The sequence below is a fragment of the Lagopus muta genome, chromosome 4, assembly GCF_023343835.1.
Source record: "Lagopus muta isolate bLagMut1 chromosome 4, bLagMut1 primary, whole genome shotgun sequence".
NCBI lineage: Eukaryota > Metazoa > Chordata > Aves > Galliformes > Phasianidae > Lagopus > Lagopus muta.
In genome coordinates this window covers 35,108,727-35,135,905 of record NC_064436.1, presented here as the reverse complement: position 1 = coordinate 35,135,905, position 27,179 = coordinate 35,108,727, and the positions used below count along the sequence as shown (strand labels likewise).

The 27,179-nt window shown below is 39.3% G+C and overlaps 1 protein-coding gene and 1 long non-coding RNA gene across 7 annotated transcripts in view; one reads left to right on the top strand and one right to left on the bottom strand.

Annotated features, from left to right (window-relative positions):
* LOC125692616 (uncharacterized) overlaps window positions 1-7,060 on the top strand; it is a 42,150-nt gene extending 35,090 nt beyond the window's left edge. The window contains exons 2-3 of the long non-coding RNA XR_007376781.1: window positions 6-58; window positions 4,199-7,060. This is a non-coding gene — a long non-coding RNA (uncharacterized LOC125692616). The remainder of the gene's footprint in view (window positions 1-5; window positions 59-4,198) is intronic.
* PDE5A (phosphodiesterase 5A) overlaps window positions 1-27,179 on the bottom strand; it is a 132,412-nt gene that overhangs the window by 40,086 nt on the left and 65,147 nt on the right. For 2 of the 6 annotated variants that reach the window (XM_048943317.1, XM_048943318.1), the window contains exons 1-3: window positions 24,113-26,114; window positions 8,597-9,179; window positions 7,073-7,162 (exon numbers count right to left, since the gene is read on the bottom strand). In XM_048943317.1, coding sequence (XP_048799274.1) covers window positions 7,073-7,162; window positions 8,597-9,179; window positions 24,113-24,216 — 777 coding nt within the window. In that variant the 5' untranslated portion in view covers window positions 24,217-26,114. Of the gene's footprint in view, window positions 1-7,072; window positions 7,163-8,596; window positions 9,180-22,824; window positions 22,994-23,021; window positions 23,174-23,202; window positions 23,393-24,112; window positions 26,115-27,179 lie in introns of those variants that run through there. The other 4 variants (XM_048943319.1, XM_048943323.1, XM_048943320.1 and 1 more) reach the window with 4 other exon arrangements.

Genomic DNA, 27,179 nt, shown 5'->3' with positions numbered 1-27,179 from the left:
TCCAGCTTTGGTCCAGCATGAAGGAAGACAATTTTAATGAGTTAAGAGGCTCTTAAAGGTGAGTAATTTTGACTTGTGTAAACATCTCCCTCACAATGAAAGGAAAGCTGGGCGTGCTTAAAACTAAAAGGAAACAGTAACAGGACCATATTAGTACCACAGAAAGACTACTTAGCCTCCCTTCATTAGCCTGCAGATTTCTCATAAATTATAAAAAGCATGTGTTCCAATGGAAATGGTCATTTTGTGTCTTTGTTAAGTCCATCCAATAAAAGCTTTTAATAGAAGGGGGAAAGAACACTGAGGAGAGTAAACCTATTAAAAGTTCATACTTGTCTTGATAATAGCAATTTCATGCAAAAGACAAACTGTATAAAGTCCTTTTTTTTTAGTAAAAAATATTGACAGAAAGAATACATTTTCCAGTAACATTCTAAACTTTTAAAGAGAACCTTGTTTTATGAGCAATTTTTGCATATAAAATGACACATTATAAAATTAAACTGACTCAAATTCTGGCCTGAATTGTATTTATACCAGTACAAATTTAAGTGGACTTCACTGAGATGTGTATTATTCAGGTTAGTTATTCAGAAAAATTTCTTCTTAGAAAAAGCGGTGAGACATTGGAACAAACTGCACAGGGAGGTGGTGGAATCATGGTCCCTGGCGGTGTTCAAGAAACGTGTAGGTGTTGCACTGAGTGACGTGATATAGTGCTATGGTGGTGATGGGTTGATAGCTGGACTACATGATCATAGTGGTCTTTCCAATCTTAATGATACCATGATTGGGGTGTGAGAGAGGGTAATGAGGAGAAGATGTAAAAACCCAGGGACATTTGTTCCTTTTACTGAAATGATTACGTAATTACGACAAAAGTGATAGCATTTTAGGCTGTGTCAAACATAGGCCTGCATTTTAAAGAATTCTAAGCACAGTATGAAAACCAAATCTTCATTTTTCAAACTTAATATAAATAAATCTGAAACAACATAGGTCTGGTCTCTCCAGATGGGTGTTATGTTGAATATATGTTGAATAAAAGGTTGACAGTAGCTACTGTGAGCTAAGCTGTACAGAAATGTTACTCAGATAAAAGTGTGATATATTTGTGGCAATAAACAAGACATATCTGTATATATGAGATAAAGATAATTCTCTGGAAAGCCTGAAGAACACTGTAAAAAAAGTGACAGCCCACTTGAACACTCACTGATGTATGTACTGTTCCAGTCTAACAAAAATATGTTGTGTTTTTTTTAAATCACCTACTGTTTCATCTTTCTTCCTTAACAAGCAAACACTAAATGAACCTTCTTAAAAGCTGCAGCACTAAATCAAAGATAGTTACTTTTTGTCACTGTCTCGCTATGCCTACAGAATTATCCTGCATATCTGTTGTTCAACCAAGGAAAAACTAGTAGGAAACAGAGGCTTAAACAGCCATGAAAGGGGATGACTACTAGAAAATCATTAGGAAGTGCTGTGGAAAAAAGAAAACCAAGAATAAGGGAGAGTAAACATTAAAGTAATTACTATTTGCTTGTACTCAGATATCTGTAATCTTGTGCCCTAATCCCTAAAGTAACTAGTGATCTGTTGAGTGCTAAAAATGCTTTTTCATGAGCTTTTAGGTAGGGTGTTACACCATAGCAGTCATGGAGCTCCTAGCAAGACCCTCTATCCAGGTTTGCTGTATTTGAAGCGCAAAAGGGATGGGCAGAAAATAATAAGCTGTACACAAAGGAGCTTACTCCTTTGTCCAGCCTTCTTTCAATAGATCAATAAATCAATAGAAAAAAAAGTCCTCTTGGATCAGATACCAAATACTTTGTAATTCGATATTCAGATGCCATAAGGCAAACATATATTGCGAACACAAAAGCAATTTTGATGATGGAATAGTTCTCTTATTGTCAGTCTCAGAAAAGGAAATAAAAAGCAAACACCTAACAGTTACTGGGTTGATAGCCATACCTGTTTTTCCAGATCAGAACACAGCTCTCCTAATTGTATTCTTGCTGGCAACACAAGCAATCTTCCAGTGCTGCCGCTTGTTCTGTAACCTTTCTTCTTTAGCTGTAACACTTAACCCATTCAATAAAATGTGATCCACGTTACAAGGAGAGATTTCTTTTAATTATCAGACGGCATTACTTTTACTAACTATTCTCTTCCAGTAGTTGTCTCCTGCTTCTAGAAGTAGCAGGCTACCTGGAATGCTTCTTATCCGATGATAACTAATGACTTCAGTCCTGGTAACTGATCTGAATTTTATCTGAATGTGCTGCAGTTCTCTGTACATTAAGACTGCAGGCCTAATTCTGTGAAAGCTTTTCCAGCTCTACAGGGATTCGGTGCCCTTTTTAGTTTGTTCTTACTTCAGCTGATTTTAAAAAGACTGTTTTGCATCCTCAGAATAAAAAACGTATGTATTTTTTTCCTGGCACCTTAAAAAAAAGTGGGCAAAGCCAAAAAATGGTAACAGGAAGAGGAAAACTCAACTTTTATCTCTTTGTAAAGGTGGGACATATTCACATGAGAGGACAAATTAAGTGGTTTTAAGCTTTCTTTGCTCTCCTGCTCTTGTAGAACTTTGATCAGGCTTACAAAATTATCCTGTAGGGACAGACTTGTGTTTACAGGCTTTCATTTTTAATCAACAAACTTTCACATCCTCTATCATTCTTGCCAGCAGTAGCCTGCATGACTCCTAGCAGTCTAGCTGCTACAAAATATCTCAGCATAAGATGAAAATCCATCCAAGAAGCAAATGACCGTTTTCCATAATCCTGCAGCAAGACTGCTGCTAGAAACCAGAGTCAGTTTGTTTCAAGTGAAGTTGGGTATTTCTACACTGCGTCACGTTAACATGGTTATATTTTATAAAGTTCGTCAGGATACTTAAAAAGGCTGGTGTAAATTGAATGAATATGCCCCTGATGTATTTGGAAAAGCTTCATGGTGACAGGAGATAGAGAAAATTAAGACAACACCAACAACTGAACAATTGAACTGTGTATTCCCAGAAAAAAAAGAGTTGCCTTGCCAATTAGTAGGAAGTTCAGCCTCATGTACTTGAGGCCTAGAGTCTGAATGACAAGTCTCACTCAATACAACTGAAAGTCCCCAAATGAGAAAATGCTACAGATTTTAATAGAAATTAAATCAAAATAGGATATTATGGAAATTTCTTTGCACAACTGAAAGAAAAATAATGTAGAAATAGCAGAAACTGATGTCATTTCTGTACACATTCCACACCAGTTGTGATGACTCTCCCAGTCAAGAAACATCCATTCTACAGATATCCCAAACCAGAGAGCTGTACTGACCCTTGTATCAGTTCTGGATAACTCTACAAATTGGTTTAACCTAATGACTCCCATTCAAGGCTTCAATTTCTACCTCATTCACATTCCTCATTCAGGTTGGATATTAAAGAGAATTTCTTCTCAAAAAGAGTGGTAATGCATTGGAACAGGCTGCCCAGGGAAGTAAGTGGTGTAGTCAATGTCCCTGGAAGTGTTTAAGGAAAGGGTGGATGTAGCACTTAGCCACATAGTTCAGTGGGCAACATCAGCGATAAGTGCGCAGTTGGATTGGATGATCTTAGAAGTCTTTTCCAAACTATGGTTCTATGGCTTTTCAGAGGTAAAAAAAAAATAGCAAATGATATAGCCTTGTCTGTCCCCAAGCATCATGTGGCAATTCTTTTGGCATATGATGAGATGGACAGGATTTCCATTTAATTATTAGACAGTCATTCCACAGTACTGATTTACGGGTATCAGGACTTTGATCAAAGCCCCTGAAGTTGAAACAAAGCTTGGTCATTTTGTATTTGCAGTGTTTTATGAGCAAATGAGAACTCTTTACAAACTAGCACTACACAAGCATCTGTGATCTGATCACAGGATGTAATATAATATTTTTGTGGCGTTTCTGTCAGCAAGAGTAGATTGAGCAGGGGAATGAAAAACATTAAATGTTCTACTATCACATCAATGTATTTCCATTCTTCAGTGCGTCTGTGCAGACAGACTTATACTTTACTACTTTTCTCTTGGCAAGATTAATACTAGTTGCTGGGTCCTTTTTGTGAGCACTACTGTGAATCAAACTGTTTTCTTCTTTTCATCTATGGAATTTCTTATTAGTAGTTATTTTTAAGTAAAACGTTGGTTTCTCACAGGCCTCATGGAAATAAAGGAAATGTGAAAAACATCTACTGGAAAAATCTTCATACTTCAGCAGGCCCAGAGCATTTTATAATCAACATGAGATTTTCTTCCTGGATTAACGACTCCTTTGTTTTAAAAAAGAATACCAATACTAAACAAACAAACAAAAAAGACACATTTGCTTCTCATTCTCAGTGTTTATTTTTGGAAGTCTTCCAGAATTATCTTTTGACTGTGGCTGCTGATGTGGGCTAAGGAGGCATTCACTAGCTTCAGTATTTTTAGAGGGGCCTTGGGAATTTATTTACTTATTTAGTTTGTTTTTACAGGGAGGAGACAGTATTCTTTTTTTTTCTTCTTTTTTCTTCAAAAAGCGGATGGCAAGTTGAAGACTGTTTCACTGACTCCAACATCTGTCCAGAAGGATATCAGCAAACTGTTACAGTGAGAGGGACAAAAACCTTCTGGTAGGGACTTTAAAATCAGAAGGGAAAGAAAAAGTGTTATCCTTTCCTAGCAGAAATCTCCTGGCTTAGCTCCTTCAAATTACTGCATGTAAGAGTCAGTGTAACTCTCTCCACAAAATTCATGTTGGCTGAAGCTTTCAAAATAAATACGTATCTGCTTCATTTCCATTTGCTGATGCACTTAAGAGGAGAAACCTAACAGAAGATACGGCCAATTGCAGGTTTATTCAGCCTGTAAGTCATGGCATATTTCACCAACAAACACAAGTCCTATTCTGTCCTCCATTCACCATGAAGACTCAATAAGAAGTTAGCACTTTCATGCTCTCTGGCTTGCAAGGCCTTATAATTAATTCCTGATTGCAATTACAGGAGAACACAGACTTTTTTCCATTTGAGAACAAAGAAAATGGGATGGCGTGGGTGAAATTTAAAATCTTACATCAGTTTGACATGGAGCACTGCTCTCTGTATGCCCTCCACACAACATCTGATTTGCTTGTCAGCTGGCTTAGGGCCAGCAGTGGCTGCTGCAGACTGGAACAGGGGAGGCTTTTCAGTGGGCATGAGAGCAGGAGAGCAAGACTGCAAGTGTTGTCCATGAGGCACTATCAACTCAAGCCAGTTTCAAGCTTTCTCCTTGAAAGTACTGAAATAATATTTTAAACCAAAGTTTATGGTAGGTAAAGAAAGGAAATTCTGGTTGATCGTCTGGGTTAGCTAGAGTAAGGTTCAACAGATCAGCTAAATTCAAGAGCTTAATCAGTTTATTTAATAATGTGACAGGGTGACATACTTTGTAAGAGGATTTGAAAAAATGGAAGAGCAAGGAAAAAGGTGGTTTAGTATCTTCAAAATAATCTTTGCAGAATTTGTTCTTGGAGTTTGAGGACTTTCAACTATCTGGAAACGATACATAGTCTGCAAAAACAAAGGAAATATGGGAGAGAAAATCTCCATCTTAAATCCCGGGTGCACTCTGTGAAGAGCCTTACACTATGCAAGCATTCTAAGAACTGGTGATGTGGCTGAAGGCTATTACTTTCAGGATCAAATACCAAACAAAACAAAAAACAAACAGCAAAGAAATACAAACTATCTCCCCAGGTAAGAACATGGATCTTGCCTTTTTTTCAATTCCAGTTTTATGCTTTCTTTATCTTTACTGAATTCATTCTTGAATATCTCAGCATAAGAAGACATTACAAGAATTTCATAATAAGAATTCTCCCTACTGCGATAGCATCATATTCAAAGGGAGAACTTCTGTGATAATTAGCATCCATGGAGAATGCATGCAAGAGATCAACAAACAGAGAGATTTTATTTTACAGTGATTTCACTTTAAGTTAGATGAACATTGTGTTTAACCCAATAGGCAGCTAAGCACCATGCAGACATTTGCTCACTCCCCCCACAGTAGAGAGAATTGGAGAAAAACTAAAACTCATGGGTTGAGATAACAACAGGTTAATAGGATGGAAAAGGAAGGGAAACTATACATAAATATAGAAAAATATAAGAAAATATATAAAACCAGTGATGCACAATGTAATTGCTCCCCACCCGCTGACCAATGCCCAGCCAGTCCCTGAGCAGCAGCAACTCCTGCTGGCCAACTCCCCCAAGTTTAACTGTCCAGCATGACGCCGTATGGTACGAGGCATCCTTTTGGCTGGTTTGGGTCAGCTGCCCTGGTTCTTTTACCTCTCAGCTCCTTGTGACCCAAAATCTTTTCTGGCAGCGCTGTGCAAGAAGCTGAAAAGACCTTGACTTCGTGTAAGCACTGCTCTGCCACAACTAAAATATCAATGTGTTATCAACATTACTGTCATCCTAAATCCAAAACATAGACCCATACCAGCTACTAGGAAGAAAATTAACTCTATCTCCCCCAAACCAGGACAATAACTTAACAGAGATTTTTCTGAATTATATAAACACCACATGTTTTCAGCGCCTGGTCTTAAGCACTATGGTTCTAAATTTATTGTTAATGACCAGAGTTAACAGAATCTAAAAAATGTTTTAGACAATGATAAAAACAATTAGTGTCCTGTGATGAACATAATCTAGATACAATCCAAGTTGAAGCGCACTAACTCTTAACTGCAATCTGAGAGTATGCTGATAAAGACCACTAAATATGCACAGAATTTCAATGCTGACAGGAACAATGAATGGCACATCTAGAATTAAATATGTATATTCTACTTCTGCCTCTTGACAATTCCATTTGTCTTATATTACTGAGCTAGATAAGAAAAAATTGAAGTCCAGGCAATCATAAGCACAAAGTCGTTTTTAAAAAGAGATAGTTTTATGCTGTAAGATAATGATTGACAGTTAAGAAAAGTTTAAAGAATTGGCATAGCAAGAAACTGTATTACAGAAAGTGATCCCAATTCTGCATCTTACCTCTTCCCTATGATTCTTTATTGGCATACAGAGAATACTCTGAGTCTTATACCCTGTGATCTGGTCAACTTCTGCATTGAATCTTGGATCCTGATACAAGAGAAAAATATGATTATTTGAATACATGCCTTTTTAAAAGGTTGAAAAAGTCTGACATCTGAATTAACTGTTATATAGGATAGCAAAGGTTCCATTACTACTTAATAATCAAAGTTGTTATTAACTGTGTGTTCAAAGGAAAAAAAAAAAGTGCATCATGAGTGCCAGTGGATAAATAGTTGCCAGACAGAGCAAAAAAAAAAAAAACCAAAAAAAACCAAACAAAAAACTGTCAGAAGAAGCCTTTCTTCAGTCTAGACCATCATTATAATTAATTTATGCATGTATCTCCAATGAAGCTTTTATCATCAAGCAGAAATTTCAGAAACATTCAGAAAGACATGTGGCCACAGGAAAACAAAGTTTCATGAAGATGGCTGGTCTTTTTGTCTTACTCTGTTGCATCTTTTTTTTTTTTTCAGCTGAATGTTGTTATAAAGCCTTGATTTTTTTTAAACCTCACTATCCATTTCTAAAGGCTGCTGTCTTTTCTCTGGCAATTTATTTCAAATTGAGCACAGTGACCCAAGTCAAGGAGAAACTTTTAAAATACAAGGATAAGTCAAGTCCCACTGTAATAATGTAATTAACAAATGTTTTTTGAGTTTCTTGAAAATTAAAACAACATATGCAATCATTCTGCACTCCTTGTAGCTTCTGAAAAATACTACTTGGTAATGGTGCCCAATTCTATAACCATGCTCACAGTAACCAAGACACGATTGATCAGAGGTGCACTGTGCATTTTTATCTCTGTATATCTGACTCAATCAATTAATTTAATACATTTCCATCACCCCTAAATTCAAAGCACAAAGTAAACATATCCAAAGATTCTGGAAACAAGTGATGTTCAGATGAGGTGTAAGAGAAGTCTTGTCCCACTGCTGGATTCCCTTCCTTTTTTTCATCTAGCCTTGTATTAAATTAGACAAATTATAATCTTATTTTATTTGGAAGACTGCTATACAGTTCCAACCCTCATCCTGGTCTTATTTCTTCCGCTCTTGCTCTTTATGCCTCAGATACAGTCAAATCCTCAAAACTGTTTTCTGTTGTAAGACTGTAGTTTTGCAGACAATTGCACTCATAATTTCATTCATTTTGGTACAGAAACCTAAACATTTTCTTGTTCGAAGCTAGAAGTGCAAACAGTAATGTGCACATAAATGGTTAAGGCTGAAAATCAGACTGCTAATAACAAAGTTAAATAATTTATTTGGAAGTTATCGTTCCAGTTGCATTAGTCATAGCTCCAAGTTTCTGTGTCTGTGTGTAATACATGTATTATAATTGCAAGTTTACTGTCTGCTTTCTATCTTTACTGGGGTATGTCAGTATATACTAAAATGACAATATTACATCAGCAGATAATATGGCTGTTTCTAGTTTCACAATAGTTCATGACAGGTCTTCTTGGTTTACCTCATATGCATTCTTGATGTTCAAAGGCTGGCCTGTAGCAGCTACGTGGCCCACGATGCCCTTGTTCCACTCCAGGCGAATGCAGTTATTTGAAGCTTCTTCCAGGGTGGAACCTTCAGCCACATCAAACAGCCTGCTTACAAGAAACTTCTCGTTAGAGCTATCCTCGCAGACCAAGAACAAGGAATAGCGATCAGCAGCTATAAGCTCATGGATATGTAGGAAAATTTTATGGCAAAGTGCTGTGACATCCAAATGACTAGAAATGTCTTTCACAAGTTCTAAAAGCCTTGAGCACCGATCCCCTGCATTGGTCCCAGTCCTTGGAGATTGCAGAGGCATCTGTTCCTTCTTTTCAGAGCCACAGAGGAAGCTTACTGCTCCTACCGAGTCCTTGACAAAAATCGGCCTCAAGGGTCTGTCAAATTCTGAAGCAGAGATTTTCCTTGCAGGTGTTCCAGAGTTGGTGGTCTCAGGGCAGGCAGGCTGGTGACAAGCACAGGATTCACTCTGAGACTTGGTCCCCTCCTTGCAGACAGGGATGGTATGAACTCTCTCAGCAAACCATGCATTAACCATTTCTCTGTAAAACAACAATAAAATATAGTAAACAGTGAAAGTTAAAAATCTTCAGGAACTAATATATTTGAAGAAGACACTGCAAAGAGGATAACTTTGAACATTTTCATACAGTGAACATGAGTGCACCTTTAGAGCTCCTCTCTATCAATATTCTTCTATTTTAAGCAGTGCTTAGCCTATGTTAAGTCATACTGTTTTATCCTCCATAACAAGAAAACTCTTTCTCCTTGAAGGAAATACCTGAAAAGGCAGAGGAAGACTGCTTATTATGTGGCTTTCAGAATATAGAAGATCAAAAGTTTACACTAATTTTGTGCTTGAAATTTATAATTTCAATTATTTATAAATGAAACTGAAAAATTTATACATTGATTTATAAAATGTATAAATGAAGATGAAACTTCTTGTTTTAATTCTACCTTTCTATCTTGATTTATCTGTATATCATCAATAACATAGTATACTTTTTCTTATCAGTGTAGTATGTACTCTAATATATTTCTTGTCCAAAATTTATTGGTTCCTTTTAATATGGGGCTTTTTATTTAATTCTCTCTGTAACAAGGCTTTCTCACAGCTCATGATCTGCTCACAGTAGAAGTAATTTTTTTCTGAGTTACATAATGTTTGGTCCTATGAACAGCAAATATCTTAATAAAAAGTCTGATCTCTTGGAAATCTTTCATGGTGGTCATGTTTTAAATTTGGGATACTTTTTATTTGCTCAGCAGACCACAAGAATTTCAAGAGTGAAGCTGAATGAAACCATGGAAATTAATCAGGTCAGTCAGCTGCTGATAGGTTACAGGCATCAGCATGTGTTGAATATGTGGAGCATAGCACATGACCTTTCTTTTATTAATCTATGTTGTAGAATGCAACACCATAAGTTAGTTGCTAATTGCTAATTCAGAGAAATGTAGCTGATTAAAACCTAAAATCCACCAATCCTTTATCTATTAGCAAGGAATCCACAATAGAAAACTTATTTGTCTTAACACTGAGTAGGTTTGAAAGAATTTCTCAGATTTTACAATTGTATACAACTCATAGGCCTCAGCTGCAGGCAAACATGCTATGAAAAAATAAAATGGCTTTGGAAATTGTGTGACATAGGAGCATGGGAGACAAAACTCTTTCCTGTACAAACTGTAGCTGAGTGGGAGAATTCTAGTTGTCCTGACTCAAAATGTAAAAGCAGGCAGTGCCTTCCTTCTTACTTCAGCAGCAGGAATGAACCTCATTTTTTCCAGTTTGCTGTTTTCCAATGATCTCTTAGAAGAGATAAATTGGCAACATTCTTCACTTTCAGTCTCTGACGTATGTTCACATATCAAATGACTTAACTGTCAGTACATGGAGTAATGATAATTAAAAATCAGGAATCAGTGCTCTAGTTTAGAAGGCAAGTGAAAAGTGAAATGTAGCCTATGACTAAGTCAAGCCCACATAGGGATAGTGGACTTTCTGGGCAAATTCAGTTAGGTCAAAATGACTGCATGCAAGCTGGTATGGAATCAGAGAATCAGAGAATGGCCTGGGTTGAAAAGGACCACAATGATCACCTAGTTTCAACCCCTTGCTATGTGCAGGGTCGCCAACCAGCAGACCAGGCTGCCCAGAGCCACATCCAGCCTGGCCTTGAATGCCTCCAGGGATGGGGCATCCACAGCCTCCTTGGGCAACCTGTTCCAGTGCATCACCACCCTGTGTGTGAAAAAATTCCTTTTAATATCTAACCTAAACCTCCCCTGTCTCAGTTTAAAACCATTCCCCCTTGTCCCATCACTATCCACCCTCGTAAACAACCGTTCCCTCTCCTGTTTATAAGCTCCTTTCAAGTATTGGAAGGCCACAGTGAGGTCTCCTGGAGCCTTCTGTTATCCAAGCTAAACAATCCCAGTTCCCTCAACCTTTCCTCATAGGAGAGGTGCTCCAGCCCTCTGACCATCTTAGTAGCCCTCCTCTGGACCCACTCCAAGAGTTCCATGTCCTTCCTGTACTGGGAGCCCCAGGCCTAGATGCAGTACTGCAGATGGGGCCTCACAAGAGCCGAGTACAGGGGGCCACCTCTTTTTTAATGCAGCCCAGAACACAGTTGGGCATCCAGGCTGCAAGCGTACACTGCTGGCTCATGTCCAGCTTCTCGTCCTCCAGGACCCCCAAGTCCTTCTCCGCAGGGCTGCTCTCAAGGAGACCTTACCCCAGTTTGTATAAATACCTGGAATTGCCCCAGCCTGAGTGCAACACCTTGCACTTTGTCCTGTTGAACCTTATTAGGTCCACAAGGGCCCACTTCTCCAGCTTGCCCAGGTCCCTCTGGATGGCTTCCCTTCCCTCCAGTGTGTCAACTGTACTGCTCAGCTTGGTGTCATCTGCAAACTTGCTGAGGGTGCACTCGATTTCATCATCTGTGTCATTGATGAAAATGCTGAAGAACACCGGTCCTAATACCAACCCTTGGGGGACACCAGTTCTGACCAGCCTCCACCCGGACATAGAACCATTGATCATAGCCCTTTGGCTGAGACCAGCCAGCCAGCTCCTAATCCATTGAACAGTCCATCTTTCAAATCCATACCTCGCCAATTTAGAGAGAAGGATGTGGTATGAGACCATGTCAAAGGCTTTGCAGAAGGCTAGGTAGATGACATCCGTACCTTAAAGGCTGAATGTCCACTGTGGTCACATAAGACATTTGTGAATTTTCTGAAGATGAGAGCATTGAGTTTCACAGAATTATAGAACTGTTTGAGTTGGAAGGTACCTTAAAAGGTCATCTAGTCCAGCTCCCAACTCTTTAGTTGTAAGGGTGTTTGTCCAAAGCCACTAAATGAAATATTGGATAGCATTAAGGCAGTGAGAGATTTGCCTCTGAGTTCCACAGGTCTAGGATTTCATTCCTTGTTTTTCCATAAAGCTCCTGAAAAAGTGCTTGCTATAGCAGTAATACACCTCAATCAACAGCTATTATAACTTTCCCAGCAATCTAAAGCTAATCCAATTATTGGAAACATTATGCCAATGAATACTATGAAATTCCGTTGTTATTCTGAGTGAATTTTGGTTCATTGCTTAGTTACTTAGTATTCAAGGACATAAACTATGTTTTTTTAAGTATATTAATAAAAACTACTGATCTTTTTTAATTAAAGCAGTAATCACCTCAAATATTTCTTAAAATGAAGAAACATAACGAACATTTGATGTATTAATTAAGACTTCAATTTTAACAAGTTTACTTTATAGTACTTCACACAGCATAAATACTAAATGTAGGAGTTGTGACTATTTATTGCTGAAATACATAATATACATAAGGCAATATCACATTTGCAAAACCTATTTCAATGAGAATCAAAATAATGTAGCATTCATTCATTTTATAACATTTGAAATCTTCATTTTTAAATTGAATGAAAAAGCAGAATGAAAATCAGCAATGGCGATGACTAAAAATATCCTTAAGAAAGATAAAAACATAAATGGAAAAAATGTGTAAGTAAACCCAGTACAACTTCTAATTATAAGTGCTAATAACTTTTTATCATACATACTATGTTATATTTCCAGTTGGTTGGTTTTCTGTTGGTTTTTTTTGTTTGTTTGTTTATATGTTTTATTTTAATATTAATCTCCTCAAAAGAAGCAATTACTTCAAAATTGCTTTTGCCTTCAAAATGGCTTCTTCTTACCAAAATTTAGCATATAGCACTAAGGCTTCAAGTAAGAATCTAAAAATATGAGCTGAGTACATTTAAAACACATTCAAACACAGGCAGATAAGTAGAGAATAATCAATAGTTTGAAAAGAAGTCTTGTGAGTTGAGCCAATTTCATGTTTGTGTGTGCTGACTTGATTTTTGGACACTGAGGACTGCCACTGGTGTAAAATAAGATTTATATTTGACTGTTTTAACTTAGTATGAGATGGAGAGAGCTTTCTTAAACTAGCCAGTGATTAGATATAGAAAGCTGTATGCTTTGTCTATATGTGTTTTATGAATGGATTGGCATGAATCCGTCTATTGTACTGAGTGACAGCATTTTTTAGAGGAATCTGATTAACCACTTACTTATATATGAGAGAGTATAAAATGCTATTATTTTGTTTAGCTCTCATTTACATTGAATCTACGCAGGTGCGCGTGTTGATATAAGGCAAAAAGCAGAGAAAGATTCAGGTATACCCTGTATGGAAAAGCAAAAACTAAAGCACAATTTTGGTCTGTCTTGAAACTTGTCCTTTCATTTATTTTTGAGTGTTGTGTAATGATGTCCTCTGGCTTTAATAATGTAGTATGAATAATAAGTAAAACCAATTCCAAAAAAAAACCATTCTGAATTCTAATACCAGTTCTCAAATTGTGGACATGAAATAATTTAGTTTTTACTTCTTTGGCTTTTTGCTCTGTAACATAAGCGCTCTAATGTTTCTCTGTCTTCTGGAGGTTATTGAAGGATGTGGAACATAACTGTAAAACCTTTCTAGTGAAAGTAATTGCATTTCTTTAATAAGATCTGGCTACTTGTTAGCCATCTGCAGTACTTAGAAGTGCTTTGACATTGAACAGAACGGTATGTGGAGCTTCATAATTATGAGTAACATATTCCTCTACCCCTTAATGTCTCTTAGATGACATTCCAATAGATGGCCAACACAGCATGCAGTTGTCAAAGAGCTCTGTAGGTTAACAGCAACAACAAAATCTTTACCTATACTTTTTAAACTTCAAAACTTTTTGAACTTCATACCATTTAGGCATTTTAGTTTAGGCAACAAGAAAGCTGTTCAAATTCAGATCGATTAAGAACGGTGTTTGCTGACCTTTCACTGAACACTGTTAACAAGGAAACTATTTAGCCCTTTTACACACAGTTATGGGTGGAAGAACAGATTTTCACATCAACCAATCTATTCTAGTTGTGTGTGGAATCTATGAGATGAAGTATTGAGAAGTGTTGACAATCTGTCCTATTTAAAAATGCATGACAAAAAAATTTCTACCAATAACTATTTTCTCAGCAAAGAGCACAAGAGATCCAATACTAGACACTAGACAACCACAAGTGCTGTGACTGAACCGGAAATGAGTAACCAGTGTTACGTATGACCAAGATGTTATTTTGAAAGGACAACGTGAAGAAAAAAACACCCTTGACTATTCTATTCACAGGAGCAGCCTTCAGTTAGCACTGTCATTGTTAAGAGCTGATAGTAAGGATAGTGGTGAAAGTAAGCTTAGCAGTTACAGCACATTAGTCAGAAGGAGATACTGAATTTTAGTGATCTATGCAGATAGTTAAAAGCATGCAGTGCATCACAGCAAAGCTTCAATCACTACAGACTGGGGAGTTAAGGATCTGCACTCCTCCATATGTGCAGCATACATCCTTTTATGCACTACAATCCTTGAGCTTCCACTTGAGAAAGCTATGGTTTACCCTAGAATTTATAAGCAGGAATAGTTTACTATGAAAAAAATAAATCCTTTAGTCACTTAAACCAGACAAACCTGGTCTTTCCTCTACAAAATATAAATTCAAAGGACCATGATAATACCTACTGCTGAATTTGGCAGGTGACCTCATTGAACAGATGATAAATCTTGAGATACGTTTTTGAGAGAGGTAAAAAGCAAATGAAAGTACAGAGAAGATGAAATATTTGAAGAAAAAAAAGAAAAGACTGTTGTGAGATTTGTGTGATTCTTCTCCCTATCATCACTTGTATCCAACTACATGTGTAAAATCTGTATTACATTATCCCTTGAGAACTTCAGAAACTTCAGAATACTTCAGACTCTCTGGCCCTGGTGTGTTCAACTCTACAGAAAGTGGAACTGTCCTCAAAAGCAAGAGATTTTTAAGAGAAATAAACAAAACAAAGAAAAAAAAAGAAAAATGAAAATCAGAAGTTGAGCAAACAGAGACAGCTTGGTCATGCAGAAGAGAACACAAACCTGAAAAGAACCTCAGCTGGCTTTATTTTCTGTGCCTTATCAATCAAACCATGCTGATCTAATTACTACTCTACTCACAGTCTAGGAATATTAAGTAATTTCTTCTACCCTTCTTTGCATCACTGTGCTTGTCTTCAGAATACTCAGTGTATTTCTCAAAACACCCACAACAACCAACAACAACAAAAAGAACCTGCTAAAGAAGTTCAAAGAGTAACGGCCAAATGATAATTGCCTTGCATACTTGTAACCATATTTAAGGCCATACAAACGTGACCATTAGGCATGCATTAAGTATGTTTGGAGAAAAAGTGAAAAAACAGCACAAAAGTAATACTAAGAATCAACTATGATAGTATACTGCATCCTACCCATCTGGCACAAAAATGCATAATAATTACTGTACCACAAAAGGAATAAGTGCTGAGTGGATTTTAGTGAAATAACAAATAACAAATACATTTTCTCTGTTGCTCATAAATCTTCCAGATATACAACGTGATTTTTCAGGTGTGTTGAATGTTTTGCCAGTGTTGCATTCATAGAATCACCAAGGTTGGAAGAGACCTAAAAGATCATCCAGTCCAACTGTTCACCTATTCCCAATAGCTCCCACTAAACCATGTCCCTCAACACAACATCCAGCCTTTCCTTGAAAGACTCAAACCAGCAGTTACTGATAACCTGCCTATCTTCATTTCAGCTGGGACAGTTTTTCTTCACAGTGTCTGGTATGATACTGCGCTTTGGTTTTAAAAGAAAAACAATGTTGAGAATACACTGATGTTTCTAGTTGTTGCTGAGCAGTGCTGCACGGAGGCCGTTTCAGTTTTATGTTTCTCCTGCCATGCTACCAATGACAGGGGGCCCAAGGAGCTGGGAGGAAACAGAATCAGGAGAGCTCATACAGACTGGCCAAAAGAATATTCCATACCGTATGACATCATGAGGAAGGAAAGTTTGAAAAGGGGTGGGAGTTCAGCTCTCTCACTTCCGTTGCTTGGGGGCTATCTGGATATTGGTCAGCATCTGGGTAGCAATTGCTTGTGCATCACTTGTTGTATATGCTTGTGTACATATATATATATAGTATAGATATACTTGTCTGTCCTATCATCTTGTTCCTTTTCTCTATTTTAGTAAATGGTTTTATCTCAACCTGTGAGTCCTATCTACTTTGGTTATTATTTTTTATTATCTCCCCCATCCCACTGGGAAAGGGCAGAGTGAGCAAACAACTGTGTGGTGCTGAGCCACCTGCCAGGTTAAACCTTAACACTGCTTCAGGAAGGAACTGAATTCAAACTTGCCTGCTATACATAGATCACTCTGAAAGTAATGCCTCCTATTTATTCCCATACAACTACAAAGAACACAATAACATTACTTCTTAGAGCAAATTCTCAGTCACAAAACACTACCTTTCAACACAGTCTCCACCATTAGCTGTGCATTTTTGCCAATGATGAACAAGAGCCTGCATGCTGTGTTTTTAAAAATCTGCATGGTTGTCTGGAATGTGGCATGTCTTTCATGTCAAAGTTTCCACTGCTGAAATGCACTACCCACTATCTCACTGTGCTCACATCTACTGTTTCATCTCCTTAAACATTCAGCAAGCACTGATGAATATCTGTGGTTGCTGTTTTTTTCACATAGTTCCACACCTTTGCTTCATGTGCACTTCCACATCTGATGCCACTTTGTTGGACTCATTTTGTGCTGCCATCTGGCACATGGAACGAAATGTAACAGAACATTCAGCCTCTACTGCCACACTACCAACATCTGCCTCTGATGTCATGGGCCAACATCATAAAATAGGACATATTACTTTCAGAATGCCAGCTTTTAGTTATCTTAATTCCTGTGGTCTAATCCTGCAAATGTTGAAGTCAACAATATTTCACAGCAAGCTTGTCTATTTTCTCAGTGGCTTTCCTGAAAATAACCACAAGATGTCTTCAAATTTCTTTCCTATGTCTTGACATAATTTAGACACAGAAATCATTTAAGGGGTTAACAACTTGAAATCTATTCAACGTTAAAAAATAAGTTTGAAAATTACCACAAGTCACTTGGGAATTAAACTCGCCTTCCCATTTTCTTTCCGGTGTGTCCTATTTCACCATCATGTTTGATGTGTTTTTGTCTCCTTTCTAGCTATGGAAAGACTTAAATAAACTGTGCAAGGCCTCATTAGATGGAAGCATTAGAAGTGACTGTGAAAAAAGGTGTTTTCCCATTTACTGAAAATGTAAATTGCCAAGGACAATAATTGTTTTTCCTCAAACCCTTTCCAGTTGTGGTTACTAAAGATGCCATTTCTAACAGTGGTAGGCAAACAGCTTTTGAAGACAAAGTATAACTTGAAGTTGATGTCAATTTTTTTGGCACAACTTGTTCAAATATATAGCTTTAAAATTTAATGTTAAACATGTAAGTGGTCCAACTGATTTCTGTTTGAATACAGATCTAAATGAAGAACTCTGAATCATGATTCAAACCACACTCATGTAAGAGAAATAACCACTTTCTGGAAAAATGAAATAGTATAAATCTTGTCTGATGCTCCTCTAATTTTTAAAGTAGGAGACAGAAGTTGATTTATTACTTCAAGCATAAGTATTAGAAATGGGAAACTCATTAACAGCCAATTCTTATATATTTTCAAGTATTTTTTAAAGGACTGCAAGCTTAGTGTTTCACAAGAATAGCTATCTTATATATGGACTTCCTAATCACAGTATAAAGACAGAGAAAATCCTCAGAGGTTGAAGGTCAAATGCTAAAATGTGACCCTTAATTTCCCCTCCAAATGTTTACTTCTCATTCCAGGCTCAACAATTTTAAAAATATCTATGGGGCCACTTATTTAGTTCTGGAAAACAATAGCACAATACCAATGACAAAAAGTTAAGTTCACACCTGCCCAGCAAATTTCCATAAGTTTCCACCACTTCCCTTCCACTTAAAATCCCAAAATAGGGGTTTAAGTAAGACTTAAGTGGAGCACAGACTTTGGGCTGGCCCTCTGTTCTGGGGCGAGTTCACCATAATGCACAAATAAATGGGAAAATATATATATTTCACTAAGCAAATATATTTTGTGGCTATATTTTCAGTGCCAGACCTAATGTGAAATTACAACTTCACAAGGGCCATTTGAGAAGGGTTTCTTTTCTGGCACTTTGTAAATAGTTCCTTTTGTATTTAATGCCTTTTTTTTTTTTTTTAAGTAAATCATATAAGTCAAGAAACATTCCATATAAATTTATCTATGCTTCTTTGCCAGAGAAAGACTTGTATTCTGTGATTTTATTCGTTATATTTATTCATTTAATCATGACAAAAGCAAAATGCTTCCTCTTTTCTACTGAAAATGAAAATAAGTTGTAGCATATTAAGTCTAGAATGTGCTGTCTACACTGGCTTTGCTTTTATTTTGAATCTGGATCACATATTCCCACACAATTCATCTTTAATCTAGCATTCAAATAAGCATAAATGTAGTCTTTAATATTTAAATGTGCTTCCTTTGATCTGATGACATCATAGGTGGTGTGTCATGATTTTAACACTTGTTTGTTAGCTAGCACAATTTCTATACCATACGGATAAAAGCATTTAACTACTTTGTCTCCCAGACCTCAACTCAGTGTTTCTTCCTAGTTGCCATAAATTTAGACCCCATTTTCTAAATTTATCCTATTAACAGCAGTAAGAATAGAAAAGAGTTTCATATGCCCACTCGTGTTATCACAAATACTGTAAGTTATCCTGAAACAAAAGAAAGCAGAAAGATGTAAACTAAAAGTTGTTAACCACATTTTATTTCTACCTGGTCTCTAAGGCTCACCAGTTGTATTTTAATTAATGCGTTGTGATTGCCTGTTCATTTATCATCTAGGGCAAAAAATAAGTAGTAAAAGCATATTCTCCTTGCAGATGCTTCATACTATCTGCTGGTTAGTTTATCTCTGTGGGATTTGAGATTGTAGCTTTAGAGGGATTAAAGTTATAAATTGCTAGTAAGTGATTTCTAACTGTTTCTCAAATGATGTTTTCCTCAGTCTACAGAATTTGCTGCTTTAGACGTTGTTTCCAAAATACTCAGGCACAGACCTAACTTTACTTCCAAGAATAAATGCCAGAAATACTTAATCACATTTACAACTTCATTAATGTGGATAACATTCCTAATGCTTCCTGAATGCTTTTTGAGTCAGGAGGTTAAAATATTTTGGGATGATCTTAATACTTGCCGTTATCAAGAAAGGCAAAAGGATTTGAAAAGAAGACTATTTATAATTGAGACAACTATGGAGATCCTTAAACTTACAAGAAAGCTTTCCAAGTTTTCATAGAAATGATTTTTTTTCTGCACATCTTTCTCAGAAAAGCTCTGTAAGCATGTAATAAAAGTAAGTGGGAGAAAATATTCTGATCCCTGTATTAACACCTCTGCTTCCTGTGGCTTTCAAGCCATGGTCCACAGAATCAGTGGGTCTGCAGTCCTCTTGTAAATGCTTCAGATCAAATTACTTAGAAAAGCAAGTCTGCTTTCAGCATACCTGAACAATCTGTATAGGATTCTGCGCCTCTACGGGAAAACTGTAAAGGGTCCTTCAATCAGAGAGCTTTAGAAACCATTGCCTATTTTCCATGGTCACAGTAGGTTTAAGAATGGCTCATACTTGTATGTTCTTAGAAAAAAACTACTGACATTTGAAAGAATACTAATCCTAAGAAATAGGCCAAAACACATTTCAGTGCAGAAAATTTTATATAGCTCTATCTGTGATAATCTGAATTGTCATATAGTTGCTCTAAAAATTCATTTCTTTTCAATTAAAAAAATTAAGCAATTTACCAAAGTAATAGCATAATGACAGATAATCTTTATGAGATTAAGCATCAGATATCCAGCTAAAGAGGGAAGACATTTCTGAGATGCGCTCTAGACAGAGCGATTAGAAGGCAAACATACCTGCCTGCCAGGCAGCATACCACAAACTGTCCACCAACTATCAAGAAGAAAAAAACCAAAACTGTACTTACTTTTAAAGTAATAAATGTAACTGATATATTCAAATTGTGCAATCTCTGAATTCCAGCAAAGTGCAGGTTCCCAGCAGATACCACTTCTGGAAGTGTCATGCTGTTAAGGACCTTTATTTTTCCAAAAAACAACTCCAGCTTAATTCATTTGTAAGTATTTTCTAACCCTGCCTAATAAACCAAGATGTATTTATAACAAAATAACCTATTTCCAGTGAAAAGCATACTTGGTTTAATAATTTATATCCACATACCACACATTTCGGAAGCCTGATAAAAACTGTCTGGAACAATGCCTCTAACCAAGAGAAGAATTTTTACACTGGTTGTTTTGGCAGTCCGCTGTTTGGGATCGCTAAGAGAACTGAAAGAGAATCACTCTTGTATTTGTAAGAGAAGGGACAAATATAAGTCATAAATGCAGAAGTATTCCACAGAGAGATGGAATACATATCAAGTTTGAGCATGACAATGCATGGATCGTTTTTTAAGGGAATGTAAAATGATAAATCTTAGGAAGATGAAAAGGGCAATGGATTCAGCCATAAAAGCCATTCAGTTTTCTGACAATAACATCTAATTATACTTAATAGCTTCCAAGTGCTACAGAGAGCTTTTAACAACAGTGTGGGGAAACACAAGGCAGTCTAAAAGTAGTTTTACTTGAAAACTTTTCTGCTTTCTAGGAAGCGAACATGTGCTATGCAATTCTAGAGCTTTGAAAGGAAAATATAGCAAAAAAGGAAGGAATAAAATAAATTGCTTAAATGTAGTAGCACCCAGGCATTTAGGAAGTCTTGAACCTTAGGTGTGCAGTAAGACACTCTCTGTCCAGCAGGTTTGCCAGCCAAAAGACTGAGTCCCTAAGTGAACCAAATTCGTGTCTGATTAAACTTCTCTGAGAGTGCTGATGACATACTTCCCCTTTGCTGATCTGCACTTTGATCACACTGTAATACTTGGTGGATAATAGCTATTTATGTCATCTCTATATATCACTTATCTCCCTGGTGCAAAATAAAGTAATAAATAGGTGATTCTGTAGCTTCCTACTCGTGGGATCAGAGTTTGTTCACATACTGGAAGTAGGGATAAATGTAAAGCTATTAAGCTGTACCACATATTTGTGAGATTGGAACCTTGTGCTGCACAGGTGGAAGCTGATCATCATAGCTTTAGAACAGAATTTGTCAAAGCATGAATATACTGGCTTATGCAACTCCCATACTTAAAAAATAAAATCAGCAGCGTAAAATTACTCTTTATTTTATCTGATTCAAAGCCAATTATTGTCATTAGAAAGGTCTTGTGTAATAAATGGTTGAGCTGGTGATCTGTGTACAAATACTTGAAAAACAGATACAGAAAGTTTTGTCAGAAGCAATCATGCCTAACAGTGTGAAGTGGAATGCGCCTTTGTGCTCTGTGAGAGACCAAGCTAACTAACATGTAGCTCTGCTGCTTTCAGGACCTGTGAGGAATTTGCATATTATGAAGTAAAACAAAACAAAAAGAGAGAAGTAAATTAAGATTGGAAAACAGTCAAATTAGGCTCAATGAACGTTTTTTGGCTTGACAGAATAAGCCACTTTACTGCTAAGTAACCAAAGCACTCACAGCACAGCCAGTTCCTGTTGTCGTACAAAGATTCAACTAACACAAAGCATAACATTAAACATCAGGGTGTTTCTTTTCAAGTTCTAACACATCACAACAATATAGAACGTTAAACCTTTTTATCAAAAGAAATCAATTCTATCAGACTGCTCAGGTGTACAGGATAGCAGTTAGCGAATAAAATCTGGACCACCATGCAGTTGGGTAACTCATAACTTGTCTCATCAAATCCAAGCTGTTTTATGAAAGAGGTATTCCTTATTAAATATTTATAGCTTGCTACTTAGACAGTAAGTAAAAGACAAGAAGCAAACCAAAACATTCCATGCAAAGCAACAGAGAAGACAGTTTTGAAACTAAAGCAATGTTTCCATCACAGTAAAACATCACGGAATTATCGCCAAGCAAGATCTCCAAGTCAACAGCTTTTCTGCAAAACCTTCTCTAAATGCAGAGGCATTGCTGTCACCAAGACATGCCTGAATGGTATTTTGCAAACTACTGCCTGTTTCAGACTCACACAAACACAAAGCTGTGCTTCAGCAGAAAAAAACCAAAAGGACTAACCAAACCTCTCCGTGGGGAAAACAAATCTGACACAGCGGTTACTATTAATTAACATTCTTATTTGTTCAATACTACTTCCAGTTTCCAAAGGAAGTGTGACATGCTGAACTAATAAAATGCTACTTCTCAAAGCTGCTAACCTCCTATTTCCTGGGCAAACAAGCTACCCTTCGGTTCCATACCATGCACTAGTGTTCAGCAGAGCAGCAAAGTTAACTGCATCCATCAGTTACAGCTATGCACAGCCTTTTTAAAAAAATTCAATACCTTAAAGACCTTTTTAAAGGCGTTTTCATTACTTTTCTGCAAAATGAACCTAAGGAAGAAGCAGCAGCAGAAAAAAGGGACTGTGTGACAGATGGTCACCAGAAAGCAGGCGACCCTTGAAGCTTTCTAGCTTGCTGTGAGTCAATTATTAATGGGGATTTCTCTTCTTACCGCCCCATCCCATGCAGAGAGGAGCGGCAGCAAAGCCTTCCTCAGAACGCATCCATCCCCGCTAAGTGACTTGCGAAAGAAGCAAATCGGCAGCGGTGAGCAGATGGTGCAAAGCTCAGGAACAGGAGAGGAGACGAGAGGAGAAGTAAGCCCGCGGAGATGGCGTGTCCGAGGCACGGAGCGCAGGACTTACTGACCCGAGCTCTCCACTGGGATGTACCGTGGGAGCTGCAGATCGCCTGTGCTCTGCATCCCCACCGCTTTGTTTATCGGAAAATATTCAAAATGGAAACCTGACTCCACTTCTAAAAATAGCTGAATTTACTGAGTTTCAACTTGAAGTCCCACTGCTGAAGTGTGACAACGGTACGTAAATACCTCGTCTTATCTCCAAAAGGCAGCATGTCAAGCCACTGGGGGAAAGCCTAGACGAGCTCTTCGGGTCTTTACATTAGCTCTTCGCAAAAATAAAGCAAAACCCAATAAAAATAAAGAGGACAGAGCAGGGCAGGGAAGAGCAACCACCGCGAGCGCTCAGCCGCGGGGAACTCGCCGCTCTGCCCGCCCCGGGCCGCAGCCCCGCTCCGCTCTGCCCCCTGCCGGGCTGCGCGGCGCCGCTCCCTCCCCCGCTCCGCCGGCCGCCCCGGCCCGGCCGGACTCGGCGCTGCGGGGCCGCGGAACCCGCCGCAGGAGCCTCGGATGCCCGTCCGCGGCTCTCGGCTCCCGCGCCGCTTAGCCCCGCGCTCTCCGTCGGGACGTCAGAAAAACTGAGGAGCTCGCGGGTCGAGCAGCACTTTGTTTTGGGAGGACCGAGTCGTGGCACGCCCTCCCCCCACCCGCTCCGAGAAGACGTTATTGTGAGGTTCCCGCGTATTTCTGTCCAATTCGCAGGGCAAGGAGAAGTGTATCGCCCGCCGCTCTCGAGAAGTTGAGCGAACCCGTTTGGGAACAGCCCCAGCAACGCGCGACTAAAGCGGGGCTGCGGGCAGAGCCCGGCGCTGGGACAGCTCCTTGTGCCGGAGGGTACCGCCGCTCCGCACGGCCCCGTACGGCCGTAGGCGGCCAGGAGAGCGGGAGGAACCGGAGCCGGAGCCGGGCAGCGCCCGCCCGGGAACGGCGGTGGCAGCGAGACGGAGCCGCTCCTGCCTGGCTTCAGCTTGGGCTCCTTCGAGGGTGGGGGTGGGGGAACGGCTTTTTCGTTTTCTTCGGAAGCAGCGAAGGGAAACCGAACAGCGACCTTTTGCCGGCAGGGAAGGATCTGTCCCTCTCCGCCGCCTCCCAGCCTTACCTTGTGGCTTTCCTGACAAAGTAGGAGTGGGTGAAGTCGCAGTGATCGTCCAGCCACGCTTCCACCGCTTCCTGCTCAGGCGAGGGGTGGCAGCTGCGCTCCATGCTCCGCTCCGCGGCCGCTCTGCCTCCTCTCCCGGCCGCCGCCGCCGCCGCCGCCGCCGCTTCCCCTGTGAGCGGGGCCGGGGGCGAGGGGCTCCCCAGCCCTTCCTCCCTTCCTTTCCCTGCCGCCGGGGCTCCCGGCCTGCGGGAGCCGGTTCCCAGGTGCTCGCCCGGCTCGGGCGGCAGGAAGCCCGCGTTCGGCCCCGGCCCCGCCGCCGCACCTCAGCGCATCCCCGGCCGTGGCAGGCAGCCGGCTCCACCTCCCGCAGCGCCCCGGGGGGCTGCCGCGCCCCCGCCCCGCCCGGCTCTGCTCGGAACGGCCGCAGAGCACCGGCGGCAGCCCCCCGGCTCGGGCTGGCGATGCCCGGCGCTGGGGAGGGCGAAGGAGGCGTTTGTGTGCGCCGGGAGTGCTGCGGGACGGATGGGCCGGGCGGGCCGGGCGGGCAAGGGAAAAGCGCGAAGATGTAAAAGTAAGTCGTTCTCTGTGAGTCTGGCAAAGGAACCCCCCTTCAGTTTTTCTCCTTTCAAGATATGGCCTGCTTAAGCCTGCTTGAAAAAGTGGGAAAATAGAAGCCGCCTCGCAGTGTTTCACGGTTGGGTGTCAGCGTGAATACGAGTAGGAAAGCCCTGGCTTTTAGATTTTCATCCAAAAACCCTACAGTGAGGCTTTTAAATCCATTTGAGACCTTGAATGAACACAGCCTAGCTCTGAAGATGCTCCAGACTCACGACTGCTTTTTTTTTTTTTTTTCTTTTTTTTTTTTTTCTCTACTATTGGAAAGCAGCATTGAAAACCTGGGTTAATGCCAAGCATCACTTTTATGTCTGACAGTTCCACTCTGTGCTATACATGTGCACACATAGTAATTTACCAACTGCATTCACAAAAGAGTGTACACAAAATATATATTGTTTCCTGTGTCATCTATGTACATAAAGTGTCTCTGAAAGCAAGACATCAATAATGAATAGCAGCATGTTTCTGTGGAAAAGAATCTTTGGGGTCTTTGAAATGATTGTCTGATACAATAAACTGAGAAAGGCTGTGAGTTTGTGCGCCCCTCTTAAAGCCTCTCAGTGTACTTCAGATGGAGTACAGAGCCCCACACACCTCCGCAATACTCTGCAGTGCTTCGAGAGCCTTGCCTCCAGCTCCTGGCAGAAGAAGTAGAATTCTGCAGTGTGAGCAGAGGCTGCAGCAGGAACTTCACAGCAAAGCGACTGAAAACCTATCTGTGAGCTTGGGGCAAACTGTTTTCTTCTTTGTCTTTGTGTAACATCTGTCTTCTGGCTGTAATTTGTGTAATATGAGGCACACTGAAAGGGAAGGTTTACATCAACCTTATATCCTTATAATTCAACTTGGAAAACAAATCTCAGAAGCGCACATGGTGACCAAAGTGTGAAGATAAAGTATAAACTGGTTAAGACATGCTGCAAAAGTCAAGCCACTATTCAAAGCAAAGAGGAATCTTTCAACGGGGAAATTCAGAATGCAGTAAACCACAGAAGCAGACAACATGGCAATAAAGGAGCGTGGTGTTTAGTGTCAAAACATGAAAAGTATGATCTGTTAGAAAAAAAATAAACTTGTCATGTAACTCATAGATTACGTATTTAACTGTTTCATTCAGAAAAGGGGCTTGAGGATACATTAGACATGGCAATATATTTTTTTCTGAGCTGGGCAAAGCTTTCAGAGAACAACATTATGTTAGAATGCTTAAGAAATACAAGAGAAATATAAAATATACAGTTATCAAATACAGACTTCATAAATATCAGAAAGCTTTTCCCTGAATGATCTCGTATAGGATAGTGATCACAGTCCTGCACATCCTGTCCCCAAAAACTATTGCAGAATTATCACAGTTGATCTAGAGGGGAAATCCAGAACTGACCAAACAGATGGAAATCTCTTTTCTATAAAGAGAGAAAAAGAGATTTTTTGTGAAAGGATGAATGCAAATATATAATTTCATTCCTGGTATTTAAAATACAATAGGATTTGCTCTGCGTCTCACTGGAGAATAACAAGATAATAGTCAACAAAATTACGTCGGCTGCAATACGTACCATCTCATTTCATATAATTACAGGTAAATATGCATTTATACTGTAGCAAGATTCAGTAAACACCAGACAAGAATAAATAAGCATTGTGCTGAGCTCTGTAAACAGTAGTGTTAAAGTCTAGGCTTAATAATGATAATCGTAGAATGGGTTGGTTGAAAGGCACCTTAAAGGTCACCTAGTTCCAACAATAGTATTAAAGTCCAGGCTTGCTGAGAAGTGAGAGTACAGCATCCCTGCTCATGCCGCGAGGTACTGGGACCCTGGGCAAAGCTTCTTGGAATGTGGACAGCTGCCCAGAATGGGAGAATGTGCATTTGACTTTGTACCAAAGGAGGGGAAGCTGGGCAGGGCTGCAGTGCACTTTGCTCCAGGCTGACAGCCACTCAGTTAGCCATCCTACAGATATGAATCAGTGAAGCTAATGCATCCTGTGAATTCAATGGTAAAACATCAGTTCAAATACTGCTACCCAAGCAAAGAATTGTGTAGTCTCTCCCAAAATAAATCATAAAACTGGAGATGTTGGGGGAAAATTGGTACTTTCTCCATATCCAATGGATTTCCATGAATAAAAATGAACATGCTGTTTTCATTTTTAAGGTGACAGGAGGGGGGTGAAGGCCAAGCATAACAGGGAAGTGAATGTTAAAGGTGGAAAAAGTCTTTCATAGTTTTGGCTTCTGAAATCCTATGAAAAAGCTCCATGCATCTTAACTCACACCCAGCTTTCCAGTTTGCTTCCAGAATTTGGATGACAGAACTATAGCAGCTGTAATGTTGAAAAGGGTCTGTGGTAATGACAAGTATGTTCGTTTCAAGTTCAAAAGCTACTTGTAGCAAAGCAGGGTGCTTGAGAGCTTCATACAGAAACCAGAATGCTTGTCGTGTGG